This window comes from Mus pahari, chromosome 7, assembly GCF_900095145.1.
Source record: "Mus pahari chromosome 7, PAHARI_EIJ_v1.1, whole genome shotgun sequence".
Taxonomy (NCBI): Eukaryota; Metazoa; Chordata; class Mammalia; order Rodentia; family Muridae; genus Mus; species Mus pahari.
The window spans coordinates 64,833,013-64,848,416 of NC_034596.1; the positions used below are offsets into that span (position 1 = coordinate 64,833,013).

Below are 15,404 nucleotides of genomic sequence, written 5' to 3' on the forward strand. Positions count from 1 at the left end.
TCATTTTCTTGTGTTATTTTTTTGCATTTGATGTAAAATTTGGCAAAGTGTTCAAGACACAAACCTTAAATGTTTAATTGTTCCATTAACCAAACCAAACCTCTTGTGACTGGCTGTACTATGTATTAGATGTTATATACAGTAGACCACTACGTCAGTAGTTTATGCACTTGAGCTATTTCAGGGTCTTTACATCATGAAATGAAACCTCAAGAAGTTCAATAAAATGTAGAATAATACAATTACAGATGTGTATCATTAAGTTTTCACAAATATTTTAGGAAATACTATCATAGCTTATATAGATATATATATAAAACTTGGGGAAAAAAATCTTAAGTCCTTTTGGTGATATAGCAAGGCAGTATGTTCATTTGTAAAGTGGAAGTCCTGTTAACATGTCTGTATCTGTGAACTTCCAAAGGCTACAAAACTGGCTGTTCAGTGTTGAAGATTTCATTCCAGCTATTTTCTTTTTACGTGCAGAAGATTAGGTGCAGACACTTTTACTTTTCCAGGAATGTTTCTTGATAAATCTGTGTCCTAAAACAAACAAACAAACAAAGTACTTAATATTGTCATATCCTATTTAGGGTAATTACGTGTACTCTATTGTCAGAAGAAAGGCACTTACAGCTTTGCCAAGTATACCTACTTAGGGTTCCTGGTAAGTCAGCACTGTATCAAGACAATAGAAAAGAGCTTGATTCTCTCACCAGTCACAGAGCTGAAGGGAAACTTTACCTTCACACTTCGGAATAAGTCTTTTTCTCTTGCTGTTGCTTCTTTGGAGTGCATGAAACTGTTCAAGGCTGTCTTTGCAGCTGTAAGTAGAGCACACAAGAATGTACTTCTGGTTTAGTCACTAAACTATTTAAAAATCACAGTTAAAAAAAAAAAAAAAACTAAATTACCTTTTCCCTTTTTCTGAACTCCAGGCGTAAGTTTCACTTTGTATCTTTAAAAAAAAGATTGTACCAGTTACTACACGAAGATCAAAGATTCCTAAAACCACTTGGCAATGAGTATGAGTGAGACAACAGTGACTTACTTATAGTTTGTCATGATGGTGTAAGGGGCACATATTGGAATAGCAAACATTAGTACATCTTCAGGATGTGGCTGTCCTGTCAAAGAGTCAAATAGATTTTCCTAAAGGAGAAAAATAACAAAATTATAACAGGAATTTATGCCAAACTTAAAAAGAACAGTAGATGCTGGGGAGGGGTGTTGTTGAGTAGTAGTAGTAGAGCCCTTGCCTAACATGTAAATTCTGTTCAGATCACACCATCATAAAGCCAAGATCTAAAACAACAAATTAGTATCTGAATACTTATTTAGCCTTTTCTAACATACAATCTGACAGCAGTACCCAACTTCTGCTTATAGTTCCAGAGAACTAAAGAGTAATGTTTCAATATATATTCTTCACAATGTATAACAATGGGAATAGTTTTCAACATACCATTTCATGTGTTTTAGAGCAGGAGGAAGACAAGCTGGACTTGCAGCTGAGCTGCACAGGAGAGCTACTGTGGATTAAAATGATGCACAGTACTAATAACTATGAGGAGTTTAAGCCTGTTGTAAGGAAACAACTTACACTTGGACAGACCAGTGAGTTTTCTTCTTGGGTGTGTGGAAGCCCCTACTAACCTCTATCTAACAGTCTTTCACTGAGCCTAGAGCTCCAGAGCGCCTTTCTCCCACTTCCTTCCTGCCCAGGACTCCAGGTACATGCTGCCTGCCTTGGTTTTTCATGTGGGTGCCAGGGATTGCGTTCAGGTCCTTATGTGTCCATGGAAAGCACTTTATAGACTGAGCTATGGAGTAAGACAAAACAGAATCTCACTGTGTAGCCCTTCATGTCCTGGAGTGAACTTTGTATACCAGGCTGGCATTAACTCACAGAGATTCATCTGCCTCTGCCTCACATGTGTGGCAGTTAAAGGCGTGTGCTACCAAACTTTTGGCTAGACCAGGGATTTTTTTTGCATCCCCTTACATGAGTCTGGTGTGTGTGTGTGTGTGTGTGTGTGTGTGTGTGTGTGTGTGTGTGTGTGTATAAAGAAATAAAATAAAGCTTTGGCTTTCAGAAAGAAAGGAGTGACATCTAGTGGGTTAGGCAACAAGTATTATTAGTCAGTTCATAATATGTTAAGACAGGCCTTGCAACAAAAGATCATACTTTCCAAAATGTTAACAGGGCCAAAGTTGAGAAAGTCTACTTTTACTTGTGGGGGGTGTTGTGTGTACACAAGCACATGCATACCAGAAGAAGATATCAAGTCTAAATCTACAGCTACTACTTGTTTTGAGTGGCCTGACAGAGGGCAGGAGGTGCTCTGTTCTTAGAGAAAAATTTCAGAACTCCTTAGACTAGTTCTCAATTGTAAGCTATCTACAGGGGCAAAATGCTTTAATGTTGAGCTTTCAAGTAAATTATCCCCATAAGAAGAAGAATATTGAAGCACAAAGGGAGGGCAGGAATAGAGAGTTATTTTCAGGCAAGGTATGGTGGGCACATATGGTATGGTTGTCTCTCAGGAGACAAACGGAGGCAAGTTCTAGGCTGGCCAAGGCTACAGCATACTGAGACCCTATCAACCAAAGCAACAAAACCACAAGAATAGTTTGAGACTTGCAGTTACATCTAGCACAGATGATACTCAACCCAGACAGTGGATGCAGAGCCTGCAGTTGTCTTTTCAGTTTTGAGTAGTATTAGATATTCTGGGCAAAGATTGCAAAAAAATATAATAGAAACCTTACTCAAATCCTACCTCATTTCCCTGCTGATCCAGATCGTGTTCTTCCTAGTTTCAAACACAAAAATTAAAGTCAGCTATAAAATTCTGTACCAATAAGCCACAAGCAGGAAAAAATATATGATAAGGCTGTTATATAACATAAAAATTGAAGACTACAACTTAGGTCCCCTAAGACTTGAAAGTCAATTAGTATATACACATTTAATATTTTAAAAGCATACAGTGTTTTTAACCAAAACCTTTTACTTAGGGTATATGCTGAAAGAGTGTAAGTTGTAGAGACAACTTGAAATGACAGCTAAGCTAAATGTTTGCAAAGGAAAAAGTAATTCTTACAAAAAGGGCTTCAAAAAGAGTTTGGTCAACATCTTTAAGATAATCTTCAAATACTGAGATAGACTTAATTCTATGGATTTGTTATTATGCACAATACCTATTTGGAGACAAACTAGTCTCAGTCAGTTTAGTCTTTAGGCTGTTTAGGACTTTAGAGTGCACCATTTTTTTAAAATAATAAACTGATATCTAATAGTTCTGCAGGATAAAAAGTCCAAGATCAGGACAGCAGTGGGTTCTGTGAAGATGTGCCTCCAAATGGTATCATAGTAGAATGTGGCAGTCACTGTAATCCTGAGAGGGGGAGGCAGGAGGACCTTACTCTGCAAAAGCAAGTTGGAATTCAAGTCTGTGCTACACGAAACTTAAAGAAAAAAAAAAAAAAAAAGCTAAAACTATAATAGTAAAAACTAGCATTTGATGCCAGGTCTTCATCTGAGACTCCTTTAATCTCTTATAAGAGCATTAATTCCCTTCCTGAAAGCTGCAGTTCTTAATATTATCACACTGGGCTAGACCATAATCCATACCCACAAAAGATGAATAATTCCTCTTAGGAATCTTTCCTTCTGCTCCTCCTACTTTGGCCTTCCAAGTGCTGGAATTCTGGCTATATACCACCATATCTGGTATGGATATTTTTAAGCCTAAAGTTTATAGATAAAACTACAGATATGGCAATAGTATATATAAAAACTTGAGAACAAAAATGAAATTTAGAACCCATTAACAACACTGTTCAGTAGAGGGGGAAATAGTGACAAGAAATCCCTGTAAACATCTCACTAAACTGAACTTATAATTCAACTAAAAGCAAAGTAACATAGCTGATTGTGCTGGGATTCCAGGAATTACCACACCTGTCAGCCTCATTCCATCATTACATCATTCCACAGGAATAATGTAAAATCTCTTCCATAAAACTTTTATTTTGTGGGTGCTATGTGTACATGGACTCCTGTCTGTGTGCCTATGGAGTCAGAGGCAACTGTGGATGTCATCTTCAGGAACACTGTCCACTTTAAGATAACATCTTTTATTGGCCTGGAGCTTGCTGGGTGGGGTCTGTTCCACCTGCTCCCCAAGTGCTGGGATCATAAGCACATAAATTACACCAGTTCTTGGGCGAGGACTCAGGCTCTCTGGAGCACTTTATAGAAAGCCATCTCTTTATAAGCTTCTCACTCCCCATTTTTATGAAATGGATTATAGTCTTTGAGACTGTTTCTACGGTAAGGACAGTGGCATGTTGTGGGATAGCCTTGTCAGTTCCAGGCCCTGGTCACCCCAGCTGAGGACACTTACCTTGTCATCGTGAGGATCATCGACAGCTAAGTCTTGCAAGTCATGAGCTAAAGCCTGAAGGGGTGGAGTTTCTTTAACAACATCTAAAGCCCGCTGTCCACCTCTTGGTTTCTGTGGGGGTTTTTTCACAGGCTCATCTTTTGTTTTTCCTTTCTTTCCTTTCTTCCCCTTTTCTTCTTTGTTCGAACCTGCAGACTTACAATTCATGGGGGGGGGGGAGTCAATGTAATTATTATTAGTGCTACTAATAATTTACCTTTATGTTGTGGATCTAAGCTTTTATTTTCCTTACATTTGGGTGTATGTTTCTGAGTGTAGGGGTCCACATGCCATAGCATACATGTGGAGTTGAGATGAACATGTGGGTTTTAGGAACTGAATTCAGGCTTGGTGAAAGTGCCTTTACCCACAGAGGCATCTCACTAGTCCAAGCGCTGCTAAAGTTTTGAATGTTTCTCATAGCCTAGAAGCCACTAAAAAGCCAGAGAAATGATTTTAGATGTTACTCACTGCCAACAACTTCATAATAAGTTCACGATCTTCATCATCTTGGTCTTTGTATTTTTCCTTCATTTTTTTCATTTTACTCTAAAATGAGAAGATTTGAAAAAAAAAAAAAAAAAAAAAAAAAAGCAGTAAAGCCTATTTTTAAAATGCCTCTTTCGCCAGGTGTGGTGGCACACGCCTTTAATCCCAGCACTTAGGAGGCAGAGGCAGGCGGATTTCTGAGTTCAAGGCCAGCCTGGTCTACAAAGTGAGTTCCAGGACAGCCAGGGCTATACAGAGAAACCCTGTCTCAAAACCCTCCCCCCCCCAAAAAGTGCCTCTTTCATTCTATCAAATATGGATCTGAACAAGGTGACATGCATTATAAAGAACAATATGGAACATAGGAAGATGAGTATGCCATAGTCCTCAACCTTAAGGAATTTGCCACAATGGAACAGAAGACATACATACAAGTAATGGTAAATCAACACAACGTTTTTTTTTAAGTGTCTTTAAATAAAAGTCTGGCTCACTGCCCTCCCACTGTCTGTGAGCCCTCCCTTCTTGGGCCCCTGTGCAAGAATAGTAACAGGTATAGTAAATTCTTGAGTGGGACTCAACAGGCTTGTCTAGGTGACTTTACTGATGACCCAGGTTGTTGACACACACTGGCAACCCTCCTGCCAGGACATGGATCTCCTGTTTCCTGCTTCCCACCATGAAGCAAATAATGCCCCTCAAACGGTCCTGCACAGTGAGAACATGAAATCTACTTCACAACAACTGCCTTGTCTAACCTTCAAATCCCAGTCTAGCTACAATGAAGGAGGCATTCTCTACTATTTCACTGCTAGTTGGTACCTATGATCTCAGCTATGTTTAGCATCAGGAAGTCTGTATGTGTAGGTGGAAGCCCTTTCCAGATGAACACCTTCATCTGAACACTCTTTACTTTTCCAGCTTATTTTCAGTCACAGAATTAGAAGAAAAAAAAAAAATCCTTGTACTTAATCTATTTTACTTAAACATTATTTTATGTCTATGGGTGTTTTGTCTGCATGTATATCTATGTACCACTTACATGCCTGGTGCCACACAGAGACCAGAAAGCATGCTGGATTTCCTGGAACCTTATAAGGTAAGAGTTGTTAGCTGCGATGTAAGTGCTAGGACTGAAGTCGGGTCCTCTGGAAGAGCAGCAGCCAGTCCTTTCTATTTCACTTTTAAACTTTACAAAACCAAGAGAAGCCCCTCAGCTTTGCTTGTGAGCCATACTGAATTAAAAGATCATTTAGAAGTCGATTTCTTACCTTCTGTCCTCTTTTCATTGGCTGTCCAGCTGCCACATTTTTACTTGTATTCTGGTAAGCTTCAGTGTGCACAGCACTTTCTCTTTCTTTGTCCTTCTCTTCTATCACTGCTAAATCCCCTGAATCACATGGGAGCTTTTTCTTTTTCATTTCTCTACATACAAATCAAGCAGAAATATCAAATTTTAAGAATGTCAAATGTGTCCTAAAAACTGTAAAAGGAAAAGGGAAGATGTATAGTGTGTGGTAGCCTCTCCTTAGCTTGATAATCACACCAAAGCACTATATATAAAGAGGCTTAAATAACCTCTGACTCAAAAATATTATTGGCTTATCCTTCCTCAACCCCACATTCATTTATTCAGCTAACCACCCTGATGTGCAGACACTGGGATTTGCCGTATTCTATCAGCAAGGCTCTGCCACATCTTAGACACTGGTTAATGGAACAAATAAGTGTTTCCAAATACAAAGCTATTCCAGAAGAAGGGTATATCCTGCTGCTCTGGCATCTATCTCAGTGCCACTGTCTCAGTCCAGGTCCTCACTGCCTATCAGATTTCCTCTGTATCCCATAACCTTCCCTTCCCAGATTTCTCTTAACCTTATCTAGGTTGAGTTATGCAGCCTTGCAGACAGTTCTGTACAAGGTCACTTTGAGACAAGGCCACCGACCTCTGTTTAGAGACAGTCTCTAGACAAAGAGGCAGAGACAGAAAGCCCCTCATTTTGTGCAGAGCTCAGACAGCCATCCTGTCATGGAGGACTATGACCTAAATTGCAAGGTTCTCCAACACTCAGTCATTCCAGGTTCTCTTATTTTAATTTCCTTCTAACCTAAACATCTATGATTTTTATAACATATACATAAACTTTCTTTTTCTTTCATATCAAAGTCTATTATTTCTCCAAAGCATTCTTTTTACATCCAAACTTTTTTTGTCCTCGTTGTAATGCTAATTCTCCTTGGAGTCTCTCTTTTACCCTCATGTACTTAACTGCTAAAATATCTAAGGTATATTTCTTATGTGTGTACATGCAGAGCCCAGAAGAAGATGTTGTGTGTTTTGTTCTATTAAACTCTTATCCTCTTGAGACAGGATCACCCACTGAACAAAGTTTGCCAAGTCTTTTTGGTCTCTGACTGGGCTGGCTGGACAGCAAAAACCAAGAATCCTGTTTTTTCCTCCCAATGTTAAGACAACAGCTATGCTCATTGCTGCTCAGCTTTCTGTGTGGGTACCGGGACTCTGAACTCAGGGTCCCATGCTTATACAACAAATACTTTACTCACCTGAGCCATTGTCCGTAGGCTTTTGTTTTATACAAAAATTAATTGCTAATTAATTTCAATTCATTTATTCTTATTCAGCTAACCACCCTTACAATTAAAGGGGGAGAAAAGAAAAGGGCAAGAGCATGTAGAAGGGAAAAGGGAAATAAGATCAAGGAGGCTGGAGAGATGGCTTCCAGACGACCCAGGTTCAATTCCCAGCACCCATATGATGTTTCCCAACTGTATGTAACTCCAACCCAGGGTATGGGACACCCTTACACAGACAAATGTGCAGGTGAAACACTAATGTACATAAAATAAAATTCATTAATTTTTACAACCACTATAAATGAATAACTGCAAATTTTTTACAAAATCAGTGTTATTACTGATCCTTTAATAATCATGTGCTAGGGTTAGAGTGATAGCTCGGAGGTAAAGAGCACTGGCTGCTCTTCCAGAAAACCCACGTTCAATTCCTGGCATCCCCACAGTGGCTCAGAACCACCTGTAACTCGAGTTCCACAAGAGGCAATGCCTTCTTCTGGTCTCTGAGGGCATCAAACACAAATGTGGTATATATAGATATTCAGGCAAGATACGTGCATAAATAAAAATAAGACAAATTATTTAATTTTTTTTATAAGATTAACTTATTTCATGTATATGAGTATACTTTAGCTGTCTTCAAACATACCAGAAGAGAGCATCAGATCCCATTACATTTATTATTTATTATTCTGTGTTTATGATGTGTGAACACATCATATTTGGCACACACATGGAGGTCAGAGGACAACCTTCAGGAGTCTGTTCTCTAATGCTATAGGAGTTGGGAGTGAACTTGAGCTACGGGCTGGTACAGCAAGCATTTCTACCAAGGAGTCATCCCATCACCCAGCTGTCGATTTTAAACCATGACTAGGTTAAGTAACACCTTTACCTTCTCTCCTTGGCTGACAAATGTCTTCGCCCCTGTGATTTGCTGTCATTCTATTAAAACAAAAGCAAGGAACCATGAGAATACTATTACATTTTAAAAGAAAACTATTCAGAAAAATATTTAAAAGAAAAAAATAAAAGCCTAACTTCAAGTACAGCTTACTGAATTCAAAGATTCTTCTCTTGGAGCCAGTTTCTGTAGAGGCCTATGAAAACAAAAGATTTACTAGCCTATTAAAGCCATTCAGTTGCAAAGTCTTAATATAATACTCCGTCTTACTTATAATCCTACAAATCTTCAAATTCGGCAAAATGCAACCAAAGCATCTCCCCACACTTGTGTACACACACACTTTTCACATGGGTGCTAAGTCTTTCTCTTGGAGACCAGCTGGGACGACCTCTTCCTATCAGCACCACACAAACTTGCTGAGCTGAAATCTCTGAGCCACATTACTGCTAGATGCTATGCACTGATATCTTCACCAAATTCCTGGGAAGGGAAATCCATTTTTTAAGACAGAAATCAATGCTTAAACACAGAGTAGCTTGGCTAAGGAGATACCCTAACACTTTCTATGTATCCAGTTCTAGGCTAGCCAGAACTACCCAGTGAAATCTTGTCTCAAATAACAAAAACCAAACAAGGACAATGCTCTGTTCACTTGGTGGTAAGACAATGAAGACTAAAACATCAACTTTTTTGTTGTTTAAAATGAGACTGCTGTTAAAACTTTTTTCTTTTTTCTTTTTGTTGAATTCTGATTTTTGTTTTTTTGGTTTTTTTCCTCTTGTTTGATTGTCTTGGAACTCTGCAGACTAGCCTGGCCTCAAACTCAGAGATCCCCCTTCCTCTACTGGAATTAAAGGCTTGAGCCACTACATCCAGCTTTAAAACTGGTATTTATGTATATATGTGTCATGTAGGTATGTGCACTTGAGTGAAGGTAGGCCAGAAGACATCACTGATTTCCTGGAGATGCAGCTACAGGCAGTTTTGCATGGCACAATGTGGGTACTGGGAACCAAACTCAGGCTCCCTATGAAAGCAATATGCTTTCTTTTGAGCCTTCTCCCTAGCCCCATTGCAGTATTTTCAAATAAAGTATATTTTAGTGGGTTCTTCTTTTCCATTAGCTCCTAAGTTCCTCTGGTAACCTCACTGTAGTCTCCGTCCCCCTTCCATGCTGTGTGTCCATCTGCACCATCTATCTTACCCTCTCTTGGTGAGTCACCTTTCTAGAGTTTTAGGCTTTTTGCTACCCACCCATTTCTATACACATTAGAGGTTAAGTTTTTGTTTTTCTGAGTTTGGATCACTTTACTTAATTTTTTATCTTCCTGAAAACTTTATTAGTTTGTTTCTTCAAGGCTGAGGTTTAAACACGGCTTTTAAGCAAGGTCTAAACATGGCTTTTAAGCATGCAAACTCTCTACCACTGAGCCAGGTCCCCAGAACCTGCTGTTGTAAGTAAAACTAAAACTTCTTAAGTTTACCGTTGGGACTGAAGATGGGACAAGTCAATGGTAGTATCAGGGTATTCAAAGGCATCTTCCACCTCTTCCTTCATTTCACGGATGGGTTCCTGATCTGTAACTGCTATGGCTTCTCCATCTTCAGAGCTTAGTTCTTCTCTCCCACTGTGCACAGCAATGTCCTCTTGATCAACCTGAGTCATGAGTTCTACGTCTCCAGGCGTTCCATGTAGTTCCTCATTCTCTTCTTCACTGCTGTCACCCCCTTCTGTAGAATTCCCATAAGGAAAGTCAATGTGCCACTCCCAATGGGGCTGCGTGATTCCAGTCATTCCCAGGTATCCCAAAGGGGCATCAAAAGATCTCTGAGCATCTCCACAATGCACTGAATCTATTCTGAAAAAGGCTAGCCCTTACATGACCTCCAAGATCATTTTACCACAAAATTTTTGGACATGGCTACTATTTCTGTAACAAACCTAAGCTGTCTGCCACTGCTACTTCCAAAATGCAAGATAATAAAAGTAGTTGTATAAGCTCTGCAACTTTATTAATTTGTAAAAGTAAACCAATATACATTATACAAGTAGCTTTACACTTAGGCAAAAGGAATACTAACATTAATAACTAGGTCCAATTGCCACTTTCAAGAACTGTCATGAAATAAAGTAATATATATAATTTTATGACAGGGACATGGCATGCATCAATCAATAGAATCTAACAGCAGTTTTAAACTACACAACACAACATAACTACAAAAGGCTACAGAAATTGTACCCTTCTTTAGATTCCTTAGGTAGGCAAATTTATTTTGGCAATAATAGTATCTCTGTACTTAAATATATTATAAAAATCAACCAAAACTGGGCACATTGGCTTATACTTGTATTATCAGTATTTGAAAACTAAGAATGAATCAAAAGCCAGGCCTGAACCAAAATTCTCATATGAGAAATTATACTTTATAAAAAATCATCTTCCTATCATTGCTAACTCCTAAATCCAAATGGAAATGTACCCATTTGTACCCAAATTTACTTGTTACATATATTTATAAGCTATCCATTAAATGCTCAAATTTTACCAAAAATACTTTGATTATAAACTTAACTATTTTTAATTCATTAATTTTTTTTTTCAGGGCTAATGAGATAGCTCAGCAGGTAAAGAGCACTGACTGCTCTTCTGAAGGTCCTGAGTTCAATTCCCACCAACCACATGGTGGCTCACAACCACCTGTAATGAGATCTTACGCCCTCTTCTGGTGCTTCTGAAGTCAGCTATAGTGTACCTATGTATATTTATAAATAAATCTTTGGGCCGGAGCAAGTAGGAACTGAGTGAGCAGAGTTGACCAGAGCAAGCTGGACCGTGGAGCAAGCAGAGGTCCTAAAATTCAATTTCCAACAACCACATGAAGGCTCTGTACAGCTATAGTGTACTCACATACATAAAATAAATAAATCTTTTTAAAAAATGTGTTTTCAATCCTTAGTATAAAAAAAAGAGCATATTTCGTCTATCCAGAAATTGGTAGTACTTTGGGCTATTTCTAAAATTCTGAATATCACAGAAGAGACTTAAGATTTAGAAATGAAACTAGAGAGTAAAAATCATGAGCCATGGGCTGAAGAGATGATGGCTCAGTGGTTAAGAGCACCGACTGCTCTCCCAGTGCTCCGGAGTTCAATTCCTAGTACCCACATGTTGGCTCATAACCATCTGTAATGGGATCCGGTGACCTCGTCAGTTACTCACATATATAAAATAAATAAACTTAAAAAAAAATTCACAAAGCCAGGCGTGGTGGTGCACACCTTTAATCCCAGCACTTGGGAGGCAGAGGCAGACGGATTTCTGAGTTTGAGGCCAGACTGGTCTACAGAGTGAGTTCCAGGACAGCCAGAGCTACACAGAGAAACCCTGCCTCGAAAAACCAAAAATCACAAGCCATGGCTAGATATGATGGTGAATTTCTATGATACTGCCTAGCCCTTGGGAGACAAACACAGAAGAACTGATGCAAGTTCAATGGCAGCCTGATCCATATGACAAGTCCCAGGCAGACCAGAGTTATATAGTGGTATCGTGCTTGCCTCAAGAGAAAAACAAAGTCTCAAGCCTGGCTGAGAAGATAAAAATTTAATTGGTCAAGTGCTTGCCTTTCAGGCACAGGATGTGAGCTGAATCCACAAAAAGCCTGTGGCCAGATGTCAACCCCACACCAGGGGTGGCAGTGTGTGTGCCTGTAATCCTAATACAGATGGGTAGGAGACAGGCTCCTGTGCCCACTCAGCCTGGCCTAATCAGCAAATTCCAGATCAGGAATATGAAACCCAGTCTCCAGAGAGAAGCAGACAGTGCCCGAGAAACACCTGTTATCATCCTCTGGCTTCCATACACAAGAGCACATGAAAACACATACACACACACACACACACACACACACACACACACACACGCACAAAACTACCTAATTGTTCCATTTCTTCTGCCATGAGTTCACTTGTGCAGCTTGTCAGTGTTTCCATGTCTTCATCCTGTACTCTGACTTTTCGTTCACCTCGATGTCTCCAGACACAAGACTCATCTACCTAGAGAGAAAGTCCTTCCTCACTGTGGAGACTTTAGGAAGAGTATAAAAGTAAGCCTAGAGAAAGTAAAGAGTACCTTAAAGAGGAAGCTAAACCCCATCATTAGGTATGAAGGAGGAAGGAAATTCTTTTTTCCTAAAAAGATAATACACATTAATGGTTATAAAAATCTGTTTTCTCCAGTTTCTGGTTTGAAAATATGCTATATCTATAATTATATACATTTTAACTTATACTATAACATGAACACTTACACAATTTAATATTATATATAGGAATAATTATTAAGAAAAAGTGTGACTATTTGCTACCATCTTTGGGTTTGTCAGAACCATAATAATCTATTTTTTATTTTAAAAGGTCAGGCTATAATTCTTATTATTACAACTAAATTATATGAAATACATTCTCATTAATAAATGCTGAATTTGCCATGGCAAATTTATTTCATAACAAAATTTATATGTGCAATTACAACAAACCACTTCTACTTTATGAATATCTTTAAAATGGCTCTTGCCTCCATAGCCCAGCTCAGGGGTATTGATCATGGTAAGTTGTTACCTCTTATCATGAAGCTTCCTGTGGTTAAATATTCTCCTGTTGGTGCAGTTTTAGACACCTGAGGAACACAATAATGCATTACATTCTTATCTAAAGAAATAAAACTAAGACAGGCTCCCAGGTATTACAGGTTGGCCTTGAACTTGCTATATAACTGAGGATGACCTTGAACTTCTAATCTGACCATCTCTTTTTTTGTTTTTTGTTATTGTTGTTGTTGGTTTTGTTTTGTTTTGTTTTGTTTTGTTGAGACAGGGTTTCTCTGTGTAGCCCTGGCTGTCCTGGAACTCACTTTGTAGACCAGGCTGGCCTCGAACTCAGATAGCCGCCTGCCTCTGCCTCCCAAGTGCTGGGATTAAAGGTGTGTGCCACCATGCCTGGCTATCTATCTATCTATCTATTTGTTTATTCTGACCATCTCCTTGAGTACCAGGATTATAATAGTGCCAGCTATTTATTTATTTAGACCATCTCTTGAGTACCAGGATTATAACAGTGCCCTATCATGCATGTCAGGAATGTACTCTATCCAAATGAGCTACAGCTTCAGTCTCTTAAGACACTTCTACCTAAGAGAAAGAAATAATAACATTCAAACAAACAACTAAGCCCTGAAAACTTTTTAGTAAAAATTCTCAATGCTGAAGACACAGATACATACGTCGAATGACAGATATACTTGACAACAATAAATGAATAATAAAAGATCTACTACTCCAATAAAATGCCACAGGCTACATTTGAACTAGCTTTTTGCATACTAATATTTTTTTATAAAATGAGTTTAATAAGCTTACTACAAAACCTTGCTGCAAGATAAAATTACAGTTATTAAAATCCTTTTCTGGGTTTTTTTTTTTCATAGTAAAACAGCTTTTCTGTTCCTTAAAAATATTTTGAAAGATTTTTTCTCTTCCAAGATAGGTTTCTCTAGCTGACCTTCAATTTAGAGATCAGTCTGCCTCTGCCTCCCAAGTACAGGGACAAAAGGTTCTGTGTGGCTGGGTGTGATTTGTGCATGTGAGTGTTAGGTGCCTGCTGAGTGTAGAAGAGGGTGTTGGACCCCCTGGAGCTGGAGTTACAGGTAGTTGTAATCAAGGTGCTAGGAATAAAACTTGGGTTCTCTAAAAAAGCAGTACACACTGAGCCATCTCTCCAGCCCCCAAATCTTAATAATTTAATGTGTGTGTGTGTGTGTGTGTGTATGTGTGTGTGTGTGTGTACTCCTATATATGCTGTGGAGATCAGAGGATAGCTCGCAAAGAGTTGGTTCCTCTCCCACTATCTGGATCCCAGGGACTGAATTCAGGTCATTAGGCTTGATGACAAAGGCTCTTATGAGCCACCTCCTAGCTGCTAAAACACCCTTTCCTAGGAAATAAGGATAACAGAACTTTAAAAAATATACTCGATAAAACAAAGTAAAAGAGCTTATTTCAAAGATTTTATACATTTATGATTACTCTAAATTTGAGAATATCTTTTTAGTTCTAAACAGAAAATCATTTTAATTAATAGTAGAGTTATAAAGTATTATTTCTCAAATATTATTAATTTCCTAAAACCACATCACAGAACAGCAAATAATATAAATAACATAAAATGAAACAAATCTCAAGTGTGATAATGAAATTGATTTTTTCTTGTAGAATTAATGCATCATTATCAGCTATAGTTCTTGAAAATGTGGATCTCCTTTCAGTGGGAAATCAAATACAAAATGGATTAATATCAAAGAGCACTAACAGCTGGACTTGGTGGCACAGGCCTGTAGTCCAGGGACCTGGATGACTAAGGTAACAGAACTGAGAATTCAAGTCCTGTGTGGAATAGAAAGAGAGTTCAATACTAGCTAGAAAAACTTAGATCTCACAACAGTGGGCCAACGGTACTTGCTCAGAATGCAGGTCTCTAAGTGCAATCTCCAATACAAAACAAAGCAGCATTAAACAATGACTAAAACCAAGTGAACACATAACACACAAGTTACACTTGTTTTCTGGAGATGCAAAAGAGAATTCAGAAACTTCTAACCAAGATGAATAGGAAAAAGATTTTTTTTTTTTTATTTCAACATTTCAGTCACTAGTAGATCATTCTCTACCCAGCAGAATTCCATAGGTCACTGTAGTGACTATTTCTAGTTGTCAACTTGACTATATTTGAAATGAACTACAATTCAGAATTGGAAGGCTCACCAGTGAACCTAATCTGGAGGCTGGGAGATAGAAGTTTCTGATCTGGATCTTGGTATGGAAATCTTGAGACACAGTGGTGATTGAATCCAGAAGATTAAGACAGGGAGATCTCACCGGGCGTGGTGGCGCACGCCTTTGAT

The 15,404-nt window shown here is 38.6% G+C and overlaps 1 protein-coding gene across 1 annotated transcript in view; it reads right to left on the bottom strand.

The window, feature by feature from the left end:
• Positions 1-15,404, bottom strand: part of Nemf (nuclear export mediator factor) — a 44,299-nt gene continuing 28,895 nt past the window's right edge. Inside the window, exons 20-33 of the mRNA XM_029540540.1 lie at positions 13,067-13,124; positions 12,579-12,637; positions 12,382-12,502; positions 9,927-10,173; positions 8,593-8,635; positions 8,431-8,480; positions 6,212-6,365; positions 4,923-5,000; positions 4,413-4,607; positions 2,784-2,816; positions 1,052-1,152; positions 915-958; positions 745-824; positions 1-543 (exon numbers count right to left, since the gene is read on the bottom strand). Coding sequence (XP_029396400.1) covers positions 466-543; positions 745-824; positions 915-958; positions 1,052-1,152; positions 2,784-2,816; positions 4,413-4,607; positions 4,923-5,000; positions 6,212-6,365; positions 8,431-8,480; positions 8,593-8,635; positions 9,927-10,173; positions 12,382-12,502; positions 12,579-12,637; positions 13,067-13,124 — 1,341 coding nt within the window. The 3' untranslated portion in view covers positions 1-465. The remainder of the gene's footprint in view (positions 544-744; positions 825-914; positions 959-1,051; positions 1,153-2,783; positions 2,817-4,412; positions 4,608-4,922; positions 5,001-6,211; positions 6,366-8,430; positions 8,481-8,592; positions 8,636-9,926; positions 10,174-12,381; positions 12,503-12,578; positions 12,638-13,066; positions 13,125-15,404) is intronic.